This window comes from Sinohyriopsis cumingii, chromosome 16 (genome assembly GCF_028554795.1).
Source record: "Sinohyriopsis cumingii isolate HCF-2022 chromosome 16, ASM2855479v2, whole genome shotgun sequence".
NCBI classification, from domain to species: domain Eukaryota; kingdom Metazoa; phylum Mollusca; class Bivalvia; order Unionida; family Unionidae; genus Sinohyriopsis; species Sinohyriopsis cumingii.
Genome location: NC_142976.1, coordinates 10,022,335 through 10,040,345, shown reverse-complemented (window position 1 = coordinate 10,040,345; position 18,011 = coordinate 10,022,335). Strand labels below are relative to the sequence as shown.

General features: G+C 35.8%; 1 protein-coding gene across 1 annotated transcript in view; it reads right to left on the bottom strand.

The window, feature by feature from the left end:
• LOC149779931 (neuroendocrine convertase 2-like) overlaps positions 1-13,272 on the bottom strand; it is a 49,507-nt gene extending 36,235 nt beyond the window's left edge. The window contains exons 1-2 of the mRNA XM_089937335.1: positions 12,705-13,272; positions 106-272 (exon numbers count right to left, since the gene is read on the bottom strand). Coding sequence (XP_089793461.1) covers positions 106-272; positions 12,705-13,272 — 735 coding nt within the window. The remainder of the gene's footprint in view (positions 1-105; positions 273-12,704) is intronic.
• Positions 13,273-18,011: the final 4,739 nt, after the last annotated feature.

Genomic DNA, 18,011 nt, shown 5'->3' with positions numbered 1-18,011 from the left:
AATGATGATAAACATCAGTAAATTTAATGAAGAGTTGATAGTAATGTAGTACCAAAAACGAGAATGAAACAACCATAAATGTATAAATTAGCCGTAAACACTTACCTCCTTTGCAATGAAACTTTTACTTGATATGTCATTTAAACATTTATTTTTTTCTCTGTTACATTTTACTAAGTATTGACTTGTTTTAGCAACTCTGAAGTGAAAAATACAAAGATAATTAAATAAGATAATACATGCATATGAAACTTTCATTGCTTTCTTTGCAGCTGCACAGACGAATGAATTTTCCAGCACTGCTTCGTTTATTTGTACTGTATTTCTTATCTTATTTCCGATTGCATTTCTGTTTTTTCTGTAAATATTTACAAAATGTACCATGTGACTAGATACGGACAAGGAAGCTTTAGATCAACGTGTAGGGTTTGGCCATTTACATTGCATGAAACATTTCAGTCAGCTCAGGATCATGTGTTTTCATGTATTCGTTTACCATGCACCCGATACCCTTTGGCTTGATTTACAATTACGTGTATTTAGCTATAGTTTTCATGTTCAAGTGTCTAGGCTTGCGATAGAAGGATTTCGGGGCCCCTTGCCAAAGGAGCAATTGGTCTAGTCTTAATGTTATTTTATTAAGATCGGCATGAGGCCTGGCAGTTGACGTATCAATAAATTTGAGTTCAAAAAAGGTTATGCTGAAAGACCGGCATTAGGCCTGGCAGATGAAGTATCAATAAATGTGAGTTCGAAGAAGGTTATACTGAAAGAATATGCGCGGTATTCATTGGAATTCTAAATATTCTAACAGTGCTTTAGTCGAAAGGGTTTGGGAAAAAAAATCGAAAATAAAAGTAAAATTGGAACTTTAGCAACGCATTAACAGAGGGAGCAGTAAAATATTGAACAAAAACAGAGTATTCTAATTAAATCAAAATAAAAAAGCAATTCTTTTCTTTCACCCATTTAATCTGAAACAAATTTGAACGTATGTGCTAAGAATAAAACAATAGGATATTATATTTAATAATTATATCTCGCCTGCTTCGCTGGTACAGTACATCATCCAGAAACTCAGAATAAGAAATTTAGCGCGAAATGTAGATCATTGCAACCACTATTTATTTTATATGTAGTAACATAAGTGACTAACGCAGATGAATGCACACATGAGACTTCGTAACCATATAAGCAACAGTGTCTTATACTAAGGAAACATAGCTACATGCAAATGCAAGAATGGTACAATTGAATGGAGATGGAAAAGGACATATATGTCACTTCTAGTTATATGCAGCGTTTGCATCATCATAGGAAACATGTTATCATCGATAATAAAAAAAAATTCTTGTCTAATACACCTTTTTCTTCACACCATTAGTGCGTGGATGCACCATTTTCGAAGTTTATTTTACTTTTTCTCGCTTTGTGTGAGAAAAACAGTCTGATATTTCCTGAAAGGTTGTTAATAACAGGCGGGCACACCCTTCGGTTAGGACTGGTAAACCGTTCGTGTGCGAAATTAAGAAAGACAGTCCATTAAGGATGTACCGTTTTAGTTCAAACTATAAAAACACAGGTCCTAAAGATCTGCATGTAAGAAAATAAGTTGATAAAACTGGCGCTCTATTGTCCTCTAAAGATCAAAAGAAGTGGAAAGGTACATGCGGATGGTGGTTCACAAATTCAAATGTTCAAATCGCCAAACCGATGTGTATTGTATTAACTATTTTAATGCTGCAATAAAGACAACTTAAATCGGTCATGATCCCTTCTCTTTACACTCCCAACGAATCAAATATCATATCGTCAGGTAGATTTGCCTGAGGTGTATAATGTTTTATATTGATCATAAGGTAGGAGGAGAGTAGCATACAAAACATTTATCAGAAATGCTATTTATAGATGGTGATAGATCATTATGTCAGTAAAGTCAGTGAGAATTGGTTATGCATATGCAATGTATGTACTGTCAACGAAAATCAATGGCCTTTTTTAGTATGTACACTCCTGGTTGTAAAAGAATGTTGACCATACCGTAAAATTACCGTAAAACTAAATTTATGGAATACTTATGATAAGATTTCATGCTCATAAAAGCCTTGCTTTTCACTAGCATTCATATTTTAAGAACTTCCAAGATTTTTTGTTTCTTTGTCAATGTAATGATGAAATAAAGAATGCATACAATCACGAGTGCAGCGACATCAATGATTGGCAGATGCAGGCATCCATATAAGTGTGTGGTTATGTGGTCAGTTTCAAACAAATATCAAGAAATATACACATACAAACATAAAAAACAGATGGATAAAAGTATAACAGGCAGCACGTATACGTGCATATACGTACATAAATTGTTAGGAAGGTAGAAAGATGCAGTGAACACACAAGAATAAAGTCATTATGAAGAAGATCAATTTAAGACGATAATAGAACTTTATACTCTAACATCCGACATTCACACGAAATACACAAACAAATAAAATACATTGAAGAGGTTTTGACACCTTCTGACTCTCCGACCTGAACTATTTCTCCTCTTACAATATTTTGAAGAAATACAAAAGGACAAGATTTGTGTTGTACTTGCCTTCATAGATCGATGATTTAACTGGTTTTTAATTACTATTGTTTACCTTATTAGAATAATTCATGTTGAATTTTAAATAAGATATTTTATAAATGAAAATGTGATAAGTAAGGACACATGGATATAGTTAAAGAAATATTAATCAGATTCGTGTACTCGACGTAACATAGTCAGGGTTTTAAATAATTGTTTTCGAAAATCCTCTTTTTTACGAATCCAAAAAAATATCACCAGAAAATCCCCAACTGAATATATATTCCATGGGAATTTCTGTTGGATTTTATTCTAATGCTAAGCATCTTGTCGAAATGTTTCAATTTTGGCAAAGCACTGGCAAAAACTCTCCGAAGTGTATTTATCAAGTACCATAAAATAGCTTACCGTGTAAAAATGTATTTTCCGACAGCAAATAAGATTTTCTCCCATTCTGCCTGTTATTCTAGGTTGAAACACGAACAATGTATAACAACATATATCGATTATACAGATGTTTTTGCTTCCCTATCGAACTGGACGAAGGACTGAATTTGATATTTGTGTATTCTGATGTCGTCAAATATAACGTCGTAGGAAATACAGCTGCGCCGTCGCTGAGAGTCATGCCTTTGAAAGTGGGTTCTGCCATGGCTGCCTACCATGAAGGAAAAAACATGTATCACCATCACCGACAATGTGTAGATCCTCATAAACGTCCTGTCAGTAAATTTTTAATTTAGTATAAAAGCTCTTGGACAAAATACTTCTCGAAAGGAAAAGTTCCGAAACCATTTTCTAACGAAAGAGATGTATTATGTGTACTAAAGAGTCGGTCGATATATGTTAAGATGAGAGTTTAAACCTATGGTCACTCGAGCATTGCATGCTTTAAAAAAGGTAACTTTGACGCTAGGAAACGAATTTCTCCCAACCGTCCTATTTGACCAGCAAAGTCTTAATGAAATCTTGATTAAAGCAGAACAAAATGTCATGATTCGAACAGTTAAAGACCTTAGGGGTCGACCAAAAGTAGCTGACAATCCTCACAATGTTGGAATTTACGACCGTGGAAAGTAAATCAAAACACGAACACATTAGTCGTTTGCATTGGATGTGTGGTTGCAAGACAAATGTTTTTGAAAGTATGCCTGACATTTAATCAAGGTACTGATCTATTGTAACTGATGGTTTATATTAATAATTATTAAACAACCGTCGAAAGAAAGACATTAAGTCCATCGTGTGGACGTTTTACCTAAAGAGTTATGCGACATTGGTCACAGCCTGGGCAGAACGAAAATAAAGTATCCTCTAAGACGAGTGGAAGTAAAAACCATAGCCTTTGCCTTTGGACTCCAATCCAAGCTAGAAGATCATGTTTTCCAGCGACAGCTAATGATCATGCGTTCACTGGCATAGTCAGAAATGTGGCCTTTAACGGAGCCATTGATCAAAAGCCTTTCGAGTTCCTACAATTCAACGTGTCCAGAAGAAGCCACAGAAGATGATCAGACGTTGTTTACCAGACCCTTCGAACCTAATTTTGCCCAGAAAATGTGTTGAGATTTACTTGACATTGTCTGAAGCCACATAATAGAGGGGTACCAGCAGTATCCACGATATTTTATATGACGAATATGCAGGAGAATACGCTTGTGGTGACTTGATTTCACTCCATCCTATAAAATCGGACCAACTTCACTTTTCGCATTCTCTGGCCTACACAGTGAACGTCATCTTGTATGCAGAACTTATAAATACGAAAGAAATTTACGGAATCTGAGACGTGGCGTTGACTATTATAAGTAACAAATGCCCTGTGTAGATAGGTGATGATGATGGTTTTGATCTAGGACAACTACCACCTTTCACTGACCACAAGAAACCAGACACCAAAATACAGTCATGATGTCAAGATGCCCTGTAATATAATAAACGTTATTCTCATGTTTTGCTCGAGACTCAACTGAAATAATTACAGGTATTATCAGAACACTTTGTCATCCTAGTGAGAAACAACATGTATGAAGATAAGTCCAGAAGAACCGTTGTTATAGTGTCTAGAAAAGGCATGGACTCTCATCCCAGAATAGAAGATTTTTAAAATAAATAGTATAAAGACTTGCATACATGCAATGCTCGTTCTAGGGCCCAAACGTATGTTCAATATCTAGCAACATACTACTGTAGTTCAGACCCGTTGTTCATCGATTTCTTCAGCGAACTTTTTAAGGAAAAGGACATGCGTAAACTGGCGAATTTTCATTACCTGCGTAAATAAAACGGAATGGATACCAGAGAACTTCGATACTCTCTGACCTGACTCACAGCTCGTATCCAGCTCTTTTGAATCCTGTTGTGTATACTAAAGATGAAGTTTCCCCATCGAAAACCTAAAGTTCAAACATATGTCATAAACTCAGACGGCAGTCATCGTCCAGGAACTCGTTGGCTAGCACTCGTTGACTGTATGAAAAGCAATGATGTGTCGACTCGATGTAAGAATGTGAGACTACAAGAATCAGAATCCACTGTGTGTTGTCAATATTGTATTTAATATCTTCATCAGTACAGTCAGGATTTCCCTCAGAACTGTTAGTGTCTTGATTTTATCGTGAGTACCCTAGAAACGATGATAAAATAGAAAGATGGCTTTGTGAACATTATGATATCTCTTTTCTTTAGCTCAGAAAAGTAACGTTGTTCGATGACAAAATGACCGTGCCTTAGATCATTAAGGAATCAGAAATGTCAACGTTATAAATACGTTCGTGTGTCAGTATTTTGGCATTTGTATTCCTATATGTGTTAGAGTAGTTTCATCTTATCGTTAAACATGCTGATTTTGAAACAAATTGTATTGTCTTGTACATGTTAAATCACATAAAAATGCCTCTATTCCATCGATTGTGTAAAGACATGTTTTTTGTCGTGTCTTCGTACCAAATCAGAGGGGTTTTACTCCACGTCTGCGTACCACAGTGAAGCGTTGGTGTGGCATGACAGTATGAAATTATTTAACATTCTTATGTTACATCATACCCTTTTCGTTGCATATAAGATGTGGGAGGCTTAAACACTACACTGGGCGTTTAAGATAGTTTGTATTGGTGTTTGATAGTACGTTGGGGAGTCCAGACTTTAGAAAGGGAAATAAGAAAGCTGAACGATTGAATGCTACAGAATGTTGATAATGCACATTTAAATGTGTATTTACTGAGAAAATCTGTTTCTCTATATGCACAACACTTAGATCTGCGTGATCGATATTCGCTAATGAACTATTCAAGAAAACAGCAGCGAAAGTCTCTTCACAAAATATGATCTTGGACCAGATCTTGCATATTCAGATTACAGAACTTAAAGTGGATCTTTTAACAAAACAGCAAAACGAAACCTTAATACAATGTCTTGAAAATAGTACAAATAAATGACCAACAGTTTTTAATTTTCATCCGTTCAGCAGGAGGTGTTGGAATGACGCGGATTACCTATATAACGAATCAGGCCTAGCACAATTACTATTGTTAAGTGGAGGAAAACAACACCAAAACCGTCTGCTAGCTGGACCTACTTGTGTTTCAATTTACTAAATGAAAACAGAGTGTTCTTATCAGATAAATTGTATGTTTTGTTTCTTAAATCCTTATCGTAATAATCAAAAAGCAGCCAGATTCTTGACAGTTTGTTCTGTAATATAGCATGATTAATGATCATTGATATATGCTAATGAATTGGACTGAAACTTAAGAAGGATATCAGGCGAATGAGAAAGAATGAATTGGAGAGTTTGAATGACATTAAAGCGATGTGCTAATCAATATGTCAGCTGAGTCTGCTATACATAGGTTGTTGATTTTGATTCCCTATAAAGCATATAGTAAACAAATTATGTTACACCACTTACGCTGGACGGCTTATTACAACACCATCAGATCGGCTTTATGCAAGGGCTTTTAATTACTCTCATATTTCTCGTGAGCGTCCCACTGCACAGATATTCTTTCAAGGATGAAGTTCACCAAAACCTAAAGTAATTTTTACTCAGATTGTGCAGTCCCGAGCAACGACACGCCTCTAATATTCTTTATAACTGCAGGTTGTAAACAATTAAATGACGCACAAGAGCAATGGGGAGGTGAAGTAAATGGATGAAACCAACTCAAAATTCCAGTATACGACATATAATTTACATAAATAATACTTTATTCATGTCAACCTTGATGTCAGTTAGAGAGAACCACTAGCACCGGATTTTTACAGCTATGATCTTTGAAAAGAAGCAAATTTGGTCTCTATCTCGATATCTTTGCGTCACTCTTTTTTAGCTTTGATACGTTACACACATATCTGCAGGTAATTGCGTGTAATTATTCCTATTCTCAGCCTCGTTTTGATTCATACAGCAGAAAAATATACGTTGCTTACCGTTGAACAGACACGTTGACAATTTCCCTTCACACGCGTCGTTATTTATATTCTCTAAACGAACAAATGAACTATGGCAAGAGAGTACGTCTTCTTTCTCTCCTCAAACGATTTCTCTCTTCTGTGCGACTGGAGAACCTAACAGGAGTGGATGTTTTGACACATAGCACACACGATACTAAAACTATAGGATAGAATCCATAAGCCACAGTATCACATTATGTAATATAGATACAAGTGTCTAACCGACTCTTGATAAACACGCCGAAATTGTGAACCAAAAACATTGTGTTTCATTAGTTGCTAAATACACACACATACAAACTTATACCATCTGCAATAACATTGTCCCTGACAGAATGTAAATTAGCATTTCTGATAATATTTCTCAGTTCCACTTTTACGCACTTAGTCGTTGAAATGTACAATTTGTTTAATTTGTCACAGAATAGACGTGTCATACAGTACTGGCTTCAAAATATATACACATCTCCAATTCAGCAATAAATCGAACTGATACGGGATTCTTTTTTTTGTGGGGGGGGGCACCAGACAGATTCCCCACCCCCCTACCTAGCCAAAGAATAAAAGTGTTTTCATGTTTCACTGAGTCCCCCACATATGTTGCTTTGTTTTTTAAATTTAAACAGAATTTCGATCAAAAATTTTAAATGAATTTTTTACGGGGTATTTATTTCCAAGTGTATTCTATAGGATTGTTCTTCCGAGTCGGTTTCGATCACCTGACTCGGAGTCTCTCTCCTAGTATCTTTGTTACCTTGGCTAAAGGTTGCCTACGTCCCGTGTTTGCTATGTGTGAATTTGCTATATGTTTGTTCGTGCTATGGTTGTGTTCGTGTTGGGACAGCCGTCTATATCGAATTCTTCCCCAGTTGTCCTGTGATCCTTATAACATGGATCTTCTAAATTTTGTACATATTTATATTTCCAAGCTTTTAGAATAAGAATTTTGAATTTTGGGCGAAGTAACGGTGTAATAATATTTTTAGGGGGGGAAAAAACTACTATTGTTTTAGTGTGTGCTATGTGTGTGTCGTTCTTCGCAAATCTATATTCTGCTGAGGTCAGCTGTGTTCGAGAGAGCTCCATATTTACTTTATTGTTTTTACTTCACTCTCTCGAACTTGGCTACCTTTATTTATTTATTATGTTTCCGAAAAGGGTTGCCAAAGATTTTATTTCCTATACAGTTGAGTGACAGTATAGGTGTTAGTATAGATTGGTTTCTTTTGTGTTGTATGTCTACTTTTCCATGTCGCATGTCTGTTCCTTCCTTCCTAGCTCCATGTGAGTGTAGGTCTCTGTCCTATAATTCTCAAAGATAAAAGAAAGGTATTAGTATTCAATATACATTTGCTTAAGTAGAAATGGAGAGGTATACGTTCTACTATTATCTATCAAGAGTAGGCAGGAGTAATGTCCCATTGGGGTAACTGCCGTTGGTAGTTATCATTACATATGCCTCTCACTTTAGTTTATTTTCCTATGACTATTATTTGGCCACAGGCCATCATTGTTGTAACGATATAGTCAGTAATTTTATACAGCGTATTTTAGTAAAATTCCCATCAAGATATAAAATGCTTTGTTGTTTATATTTATCTGTTTTGTTTATTTCAGCTATTACCTTGTCCCTATATATTTTTGTTTTTTCACATTGTATTATCACATGGAATTTAGAAAACGGGCCTCTTTTACACAGTGGACATTTTGGCGGTACTCTGACCATGCGCCGTCTCACTGCAGCCTCTCCTGTCAACCATGCATTGTGCATGTATTTAAAGCAGAGGCTTTGAATTTTAAGGGAGCCTAGTTTCATCCAGTGCCCCCATGCTCTGTCCCAGTTAACGTATAAATTTTCTTTCTCTGCCGTGCTTTTAATATTTTTTGTTACGTCCTCCCTTATCCAGTTATATGTTAAAGTTTCCTCTTTATTCCATAGTTCTTTTTTATCTCTATATTTTATTAGTAAATCTTTAATGTTTTTGAATTTTCTTGGAATTTCTAATCGTTTTATTAACTTATTATTTTTGTAAATATCGTCCCTATTTCTTATGGAGAATCCATAACGGTATATGTAAATACCTTCCCATGGACTCTTTGGTTCTAGTCTTAGCCTCTTAAATCTATTTAAAATATTGCAGGCTTTAAGTAGTATAGGGCTGGTTAGTCCTACCCCTCTCCTTTCTTTAGCTTTATATAGTGTTTCTTTATTAATATAATGAAGTTTAAAATCCCAAATGTAGTCTATTATATTATTATCTATTGTGCTTAATGCTTTGTTACTAATATCTATAGATTTTAAGATATAATTAATATGGGCGTACATGTATGTTTTCGCTACTTGTACTCTCTCCATTAGGCATAGTGGCGTTAGTGCCCAGATTTTCACATTCTGTTCGATTGCTTCTCTTATTTGTCTGCAGTTTTCCTTCTCTTCATTTTCTCCAAAATTGACTCCCAAAACTTTGACCCTTTTCTTGATTAAATGTGGGGGCAAACCTGGGTGGTTACCTCTCCAGTTTCCTATTTTGAGTATTTCCGTTTTGTCGTGATTAATCTGTGATCCTGATGCTTTGCTAAATCTGTCAAATTCTTGGATCAGGTGTTTAAAGGAGTTATGATCCTTTATAAAGTTTGTACAATCGTCGGCGTGTTGTAACATTTTCACTTCTTCTTTTATATTCGGTATTTTAATACCTTCAGTATCTTTATTTAGTTTAATGCTCATGCTTAGTATTTCAATCGCTATTACATATAATAGCATAGATAGTGGGCAGCCTTGCCTCACCGATCTTTTAATATCAAATTTACCCGTCTTTGCTCCATTCACCTGCACTCTTGAAGTTATTTTTTTGTACAGGATTTTGGTCCATATTTGAAATCTGTTTCCAAAGCCAAATTTCTCTAAGACTTTTTGTATATAGTTGTGTTCTAATCTATCAAAGGCTTTTTCTTGGTCAAAAAGTACCATGGCAGCTTTTTGTCCACTATCATTTATATGTTCAATGATTGTTTTTATACTTAATATATTATTTTGTATATCTCTGCCTTTGGGACCACATGTTTGATTTATATTTATTATTTTCCCCATTTCCTTTTTTATCCTATTCGCTAAAATTTTGCTTAGTATTTTATAGTCCGTATTTAGGAGGGAGATGGGCTTCCAATTTTTAAGATCTTCCCTATCCCCCTTTCCTTTATACAGTAGTGTTATTATCCCTTCCCTCATACTCTCTGTCATGACATCATTTCTAATTAAAATATTATTATACAACCATTCTAAGATGAGCGACAACTCACCACAGAATTTCGCATAGAAGTCCGTGGTGGGTCCATCTCCACCTGGGGATTTTCCTTTGGTGAGGCTTCGAATACTCTCCACTATTTCTTTTTTCGAGATGAATTCATCACATAAGTCTTTATGTGCTGATGATATCCTCTCACACTGAATATTTTTTAGACAGTCATCAATTTTGTAGCCTTCAATTTTTTGAGATGTATATATTTGGGTGTAGTATTCCTCAAGGTATTTGAGTATTTTATTTTTATCAGTACTTTTTTCCCCATTAATTTTCAAGGTCTCCATAATTTTTTCTCCCCCCCCTCCTAATCTCTTCTCGCTTATACAGTCCTTCCGCTTTTCTGTATATATGTGTGAATTTTCCCGCTCTCATTTCTTTACCCCTGATGTTTTCTTCTATTATTTTGTTTAGTCTATCGTTTAGTTTTTTCCCCATATCTGCTGTGTTTTCCCTCTTTAACTGCCGTTCAATTTCCTCTTTCTCCATTTTAAGTTTTTTACTTCTGATATTTGAAGTTTCAATAGCTATACTTTTTATTTTTAATTTAAATTTATCCCATTCTCTAATAATATCCATGTTTCCTCTTTCAATAAACCTTCTTATTTCATTTTTAATTTCGTTTATAAAATTGGGATCCTCCAATAACTTATTGTTAAATTTCCAGCCCCCTTTTCCCCAGTTATTTTTAGCTTAAAATTTACTGTCATGTATATAAGTTTGTGATCAGAGATCTTAAAATCAATAATTCCAGCCTCTTTGTGTGTTTCTTCGTTAAAGTTTGTACACAAGAATTTATCTATTCTACTCCCTTTGTTTATTTTATATTCATATGTATATTGTTTCCTAAGTATATTTAACTGTCGGTATACATCTTTAAATGTATGCCTATTTATGAAGTTTTCCATTTCTATCTTAAATCTTATATCATTGGTTGTTAGTTCCCCCTCCCTATCTATATTATCCCTACCCAGTTATAGTCCCCTCCTAATATTACGTCTTCCATTGTATATCTTTCTAGATATTTTGATAGATTTCTAATAAATTCCTGTCTTGGATATTTGTTGGACGGCATATAGAGGTTAATAAAATGTATTTTCCCAATTTTGACATGTAGTAGTCTCCCTTTAAAATCTTTACCCTCTTCTATTCTCTCCCATTGGATTCCTGGTTTATTTTTAATTATTGTTGCCACACCCCCTTTCACATCATTCCCTCAAAGTCATTTTTCAACAGAATTCCATTTAAGTGACTTTCACAAAAAGATATCACATCATTTTTAAAACCATTATGGGTTTCTTGTAAAAAAAGAATATCAAAATTTAGGCTTTTATTGAATTTGGCAACTTTTTCTATATTTATTCCATTTACATTTATTGAGTATACTTGGAAGTTCGTTCCTTCCATTTCTGGTTGCCTCCAGGTTGCCGCATTTATGGTTGCCACTTGATTTTATTTTGATTTTTATTCATAATAATTCTTTTGATTTTTATTCAACGGGCGCACTGGCTTCAGAGTCTCCCCCCACCCCCGTCAAAAGGGTGGGTGGGGTTTCTTCTGTTGAATTTGTATTTCCTTTGCTTGCTTGTTCAGTCTTGTTCTCTGTCGTATTGTCTTCCGTTACTTTTCTTTGCGTATCATCCGTCTCACTCTCGTATTCACGTCCTGTTTCATAATCATCATCATTTCCAGTTTCTTTGTCATTTTCCTGTTCAAATATAGTTTCATTTTCTGTTTCTGTTTCTGTTTCCATTGTTTCTTCTTCAATTGTTTCCTCCCTTTTCTTTTTAGTTATGGTTTCCTTCCTCTCTGACACATTTTTCCTTTCTTCTATTGTATAATCTTCATTTCTTCCTGTTTCGCCCTCCTGGGGTGATTCCGGTCCTGTGTCTGCTTTTCTTTTTATTCTCAACTTTGGTATTGGCGTAGATGTTAGAGGTTGAATTCCTATTAAGTCATTCCCAGTATGGTTATGCTGTTCCTCTTCCTCTGATAAGCATCCGTACCTATTTTTCAACGTTAGTCCCTCTTTGTTGTTTGGGGTTTTTGGAAGTCCCGATTTGTTTGGGCTAAGTACTTTTTGCCACTCCAGTGTCGATTGTTCTTCTCCCCTTATTTCTGTTAAGTCCATATTCGTGAGTGAGCTTGCCGTTACTTCCTTATTTTGCTCTTTTTCAGTTCTGACTTCTTTTATGAGTTTTAGTTTCGGATCGGGTTCTTGCATGTTACGATTTAGTGGTGCAGCTGCCACCCTACTTGCGTACGTACCCTGTTGGTTGTGCCTTGCGCTGTTTGTTCTACGCCTGGGCAGTCACGTGGTTCATGCCCCGTTTGAAAACATCTGTGGCGTCTCCGATCTTGCTCTGCTCCTCTATACCAACTTCTGAGTTTGAACCCCATGACATAGAAAAATAGGGGTATTTTCTTTGCATCTTCTTTTTGCACATAAATAATTCTGTTTCCGGATTTGATCGGCGCAAAACCCCAAACTGTTGCCATCTTGTGGGTTACGACCTTCGCTCCGAATTTCTTTTCAACTTTTAGAACAAGTTGATCTGTATCCACTTCGAATGGAAGTCCCACTATATGAATCTCTGTTAACTTTGGCTCGATATTTCTTGTAAAGGGTTCTGTCTCCTTTACTACTGCTCTCATCCCTTTTATTTCTATTTCCGTCATTTCTAATAACGGAGTTCGATCTTTTGTGTATATCACATACTTGTTCAGTCCTCCATTTTGAAGCGCGTCTATCTTCCCGATCTCCACACCCATGACATGCATTGCCATCAGTATTTCCGCTTGTCTTGGTGCTTGTGCGGCTCCTTCAAAATCCAAAGTCTTACATCCTGGTGGATGATGCACAAGTAGTCGTCTATCTTCTACACTAGTTCTGAAGTACTGGTTCAGTTTAGATCTTGTCATTACATTTCTTTCCTCCATGATTTCCATTGTAGTAAGACAAAGATACGGGATTCGCGCCAGATAATCGTTTCGAAGATGTATGGGTTTTTGTTATTCAGAATTACGTTGAGAACGGGTCGAAACTTCATATGAAATTCGTAGAAAGAATTATTATTAGCTTACATTTCCTGCACATTACATTAACTACAATGCCATGTGTAAAGTTTGTCAGACAAGGGTCGCGCATTCGAAACTCCAATCGTTAATTATTTATTTTTTTTGGGGGGAGGTTCAAATTTTCTTTAAAACTAGCTCAGCCTATTTGTATGTATTTACTTCTTTAATTACACACACACACACACACACACACACACATACATACATACATATATATATATATATATATATATATATATATATATATATATATATATATATATATATATATATATATATATATATATATATATATATATATCATATCTATATATGTTATCATAGCATCTCCTTGTAAAGGTGTATGCATTCAGTTGTCCGAAAATTAGTATATTCGTGGATTTTTTTATGAATATAAACTTGAACACTAATATGAAATAAGTCATACATAAACACCAACATGCATGCATACATACATACATACATACATAGGGGCCCCGAGTGGCCGAGTGGTCTAAAGCGCTCTCTGCTGCGGATCATTGCCATCTCACCTCTGTCTGCGTGGTTTCAGTCTCCGATTCGGCCAATGTGGGTATGTAAGAAAGCTTGCCAGTAACTTCTCGTGGGTCGGTGGTTCTTCCCGGGGTTTTCCCGGGTTCTTCCTCCACCATCAATACTGGCCGCCATGTATAGCCTATCGTGTGCTGAAAAATGGCGTTAAACCCTATAACAACAACATACATACATACATACATACGTACGTAAGTACCTACCTACCTACTTACCTACCTACCTACATACATACATACATACATACATACATATATACATACATACATACATACATACATACATACATACATACCTACTGCTTTAAAAATATGAGAAAACGATTGATCACCCCGTGTTAACGGGTGGATGGAGTTTCACATTCTGTTCATTGTATATTTTGCCCTCAGAAATTATCATTTGTACAATCTATCTAACTTACCATTTGCACTAACTTAATATTTGTACCAACTCACTATTTGTACTAACTCACAATTTGTACTATATAGCCTCAGGTGCGGATGGTCGTGGGTTCGATCTCTGGCCGAGTCATACCAAAGACATATAAAATGGTACTAACAGCTGCCTGCAAAAACAAGTTTTTGAACATCAGAATAGTCATTAAAGAGTGGTATCCCTCATATGGAACACGTTGCACAAAAGATGTTGTATTGTTCTGCTTGAGTACACCATGCACATGCTCGACTAACACACATTTTTTGAGTAGGAAACACTCTATTTCAGACAAAATCACTCGATTATCAATGCTAGAAAAGTAGTCAAGATCCTCATACGACGAATGGAAAAATGGATCGAACAATATTACTTGACTTCCGAAAGGCATCGATCTACTGGGACATCAGATTCATCTTTTTAACGTAGCTAACGAACTATTACCTGGTTTGAAACATACTTAAATAACGTGTCTCAGTAATATCACCTAATGGTGGTCTTTCTCAAGAAAAACACAAACTAAAAATCACGGAGCGCCACCAGGGTCATTTTTAAGTTCATCTCTATTCCTAGTTTTTATCAAAAGAGCCACTACTAACTATAGGAAGGAAATACTCTATAGGCAGTTGACCTTTCTGTATATGATAACAGCCTCATGAGATAAAAGTGAACTCCAACGTGCACTAAGTGACCTTCAGTGTATTGACAGTGGAATCCTACTTAATACAGACAAAACAAAAGTTGCACGTGCCACTGCCAAAACAGTGGTAATCGTGACTAAGCATAACTATATTGTTTGTACGATAGTATCATCTTACAAATGGTGACTAATAATAATGTATTTGGTCGGTGTAGAGTGGATAACTGCATAAAGTGGAATATGTATACTTTTATCTTCGGCTGTTTTGTAAATTTAGAGTCATTGTTCCATAGAAAGATATCATTATGTTCGACAAAATTTTATTTTACTATTACAATATTGCATGGTGTGATTCTGTGAGCCGAAACCTACAACAACTGTTTAAAATGCCTCCCAAAAATACATCCTGAAATATTATACTTCATAACTCATTCAACAAAAGTTAAATATTTTGCGTATACATGAACTTTCTTTTCTGAGAACAAACAAAAATGACGCCTATTTAATTAAAAGCAAATCAATTCATATCTATCATCTTAACGTTTTATACGACCAGAGCAGGGCAATACGTATGTTCCTAATGTGATGCATGCAGTTTTAAAAAACTGCAAATGCTAAATCAAAAAAAAAAAAAATTTAAAAGATGCTTTCAATAGTCATCTGACATTGTTTGGAATGATGTGCTAAGGAAAACTAAACAGGCATAAACTGCACAACCCTTTCATGGCAGAACGATTGCACGGATGAAATAAATATAAAAAAATATCCAGTGTTTTCATTCCTGTAGGCATATCTATGTGAATTTGTATATACAAATTTGTCATACACGTGTTCACGTTTTTATTGCGTGAAAGGTAGTAGATGTTGTGTTGTAGCTTTTCTCTGTGTCCGTGCATGTGTCTAGTAATCTTGGATCTTTTACCTGTCCCTCTAACCGGGTAGATTTCTACGCAAGCATATTTTGTGGCACGTGCTTGGCTTTATACATTGCTATATTATCCGTTCATATGTTCATACACAGGTTTTTGGTTGTTGTAATTTGTTTTGTTTTGGTTGGTTTGTTTGCGTATTGTTTATGCTGGTCGTGGTGGTATGTCTCCAGAATTGTAGAGAGCGCATATCAACCAAACGTAATTCATATCCTTATTGATTACTTTCTACGTTCATATCTACCAAGAGTGAACTCAATGGGTTTTGCCATCACGGCGTCATGTTACTTTTTTTAGCACTATCAGGAAAAGTCCAATGCCAGCAAATAGGTGATTCCAAGTAACGTATACCATAAGACGGTACAACAGCAGCTCATTTTTACATGTAATTCTTTGGAAGGTCGTCCATAAAATTGTAAGATCTAGTGTGAATGATACAGTTGTAATCTAGCAGGGTTGATATTGTTCGAATCAGGTCTGGCTAATGTTGTGATCTACCGGAATGGTACTATTGGACAGGTAACATTGAAAACTTCGGTCACCGCCATCTGCGTTATATGTGAAGAAAATGCACCGCTGTTTCAATATATTCAAAATCTTCGAGGTTTAAACTCAAACTGCATGAGAAAATCATACCACTTCTTTTCATTTTGAGTATATCTTATGTTGAAAACTTCACATTATCCCAAGGATGATAGTATACATTGTCGAATACAGGAGCTGCGGATTGGATATATTTTATTATTCTACAGTCTAGAGTGAAACGAAACAGAAAGCAGGTCTCTCTCTCTCGCTCGCTCTCTCTCACACAAACACACATGCATGCATACATATATACACACACAGACACACACATACATACATACATACATACATACACACACACATACACTTTGTATCATAGTGGTACGACATAAGGTTGCTATTTCAAAATTATCGTTTGGTCTCTAATGTAACCCTGCTTGAAAATGTAAAGGTTACAAGAAGCTAATGAATATCTCTTTGATTTTTTGATGCAGGTTTGGATGACACGATAATTGAATTGAAAATTTGCATAATATTAAATGTAGACGTCATTAGAAATGCCATTATCATTTTTTTTCTGTCTGCAAATAATGTGAATTAACGTGGACTACTTAAATAAGGGCGTCACTGTACATTATTTGACATAACGTCGGACTCGAAACCTAAAGATAGCGGGATTTAGACCTGTCAAGCAAACCTACCCACCCCCGCCACGCTATCAAAACCTGTGTTGATCCATGCTTTGTATTATCTTTTATGTGTACGTTAATTTTCAACGTGAATCTTAGGGTCGGGTGCAAATCGTGTCTGGAGCAAGCGATCTAAGCAGTACTTCACGTTCACAGAATACCTGACTGTAACAGCAGCAGGGAAGTTGTACAGACCTTCCGTTCCAGACCAAATAAACCTTCCTACGAGAACTTTCTCCGTAGAAGCCTCGGAAAGCAGAAATAACACATTCTACGGAAGCTAATTTTCATACATTTCAGACTGGATGCATTGGTTGGTCGCGCCGGTGTGTTAGTAAATATAGCGTCCAGGACAGGAAAATAAATGAAGAAGAATTCTTAGGATAAGATTTTTGTGTTAATTTTTTTTGTTGCAACGCGGGGGCTGCTTTGGCCAATTTTACGTCGCATTAAAATAATATACTTGAAAATAATATGAGTCGGAAAACTAGCACAGTTGGAGAGCCTCATTCTGCTAGATTAGCGCGAGAACAATTAGCGGCAGTAAAGAAACTTATCCCAGCAAAAAAATTATTTAAGAAAAATGTTCGTGATTACGAAGACGCGAAGTATCATTTTACCGATTTATCGTCGAGATTTTTAAGCCCAGTCACTGAAACAGTTGAGCGAGTCGCATATGGTGACAAAAAAGATGATAAGGAACTCAGGAAGCGCGGAATTGTTCCCATGGTAAAAGATATTGAGGAACACACTCGAGCAGTGCCAGATAAACTGGATCAAATTCGCCAAGAACAAGCACAAGCGCGGCAAGAACAATTGCAGCAAGTAGAAGAAGAAGAAGAAGAG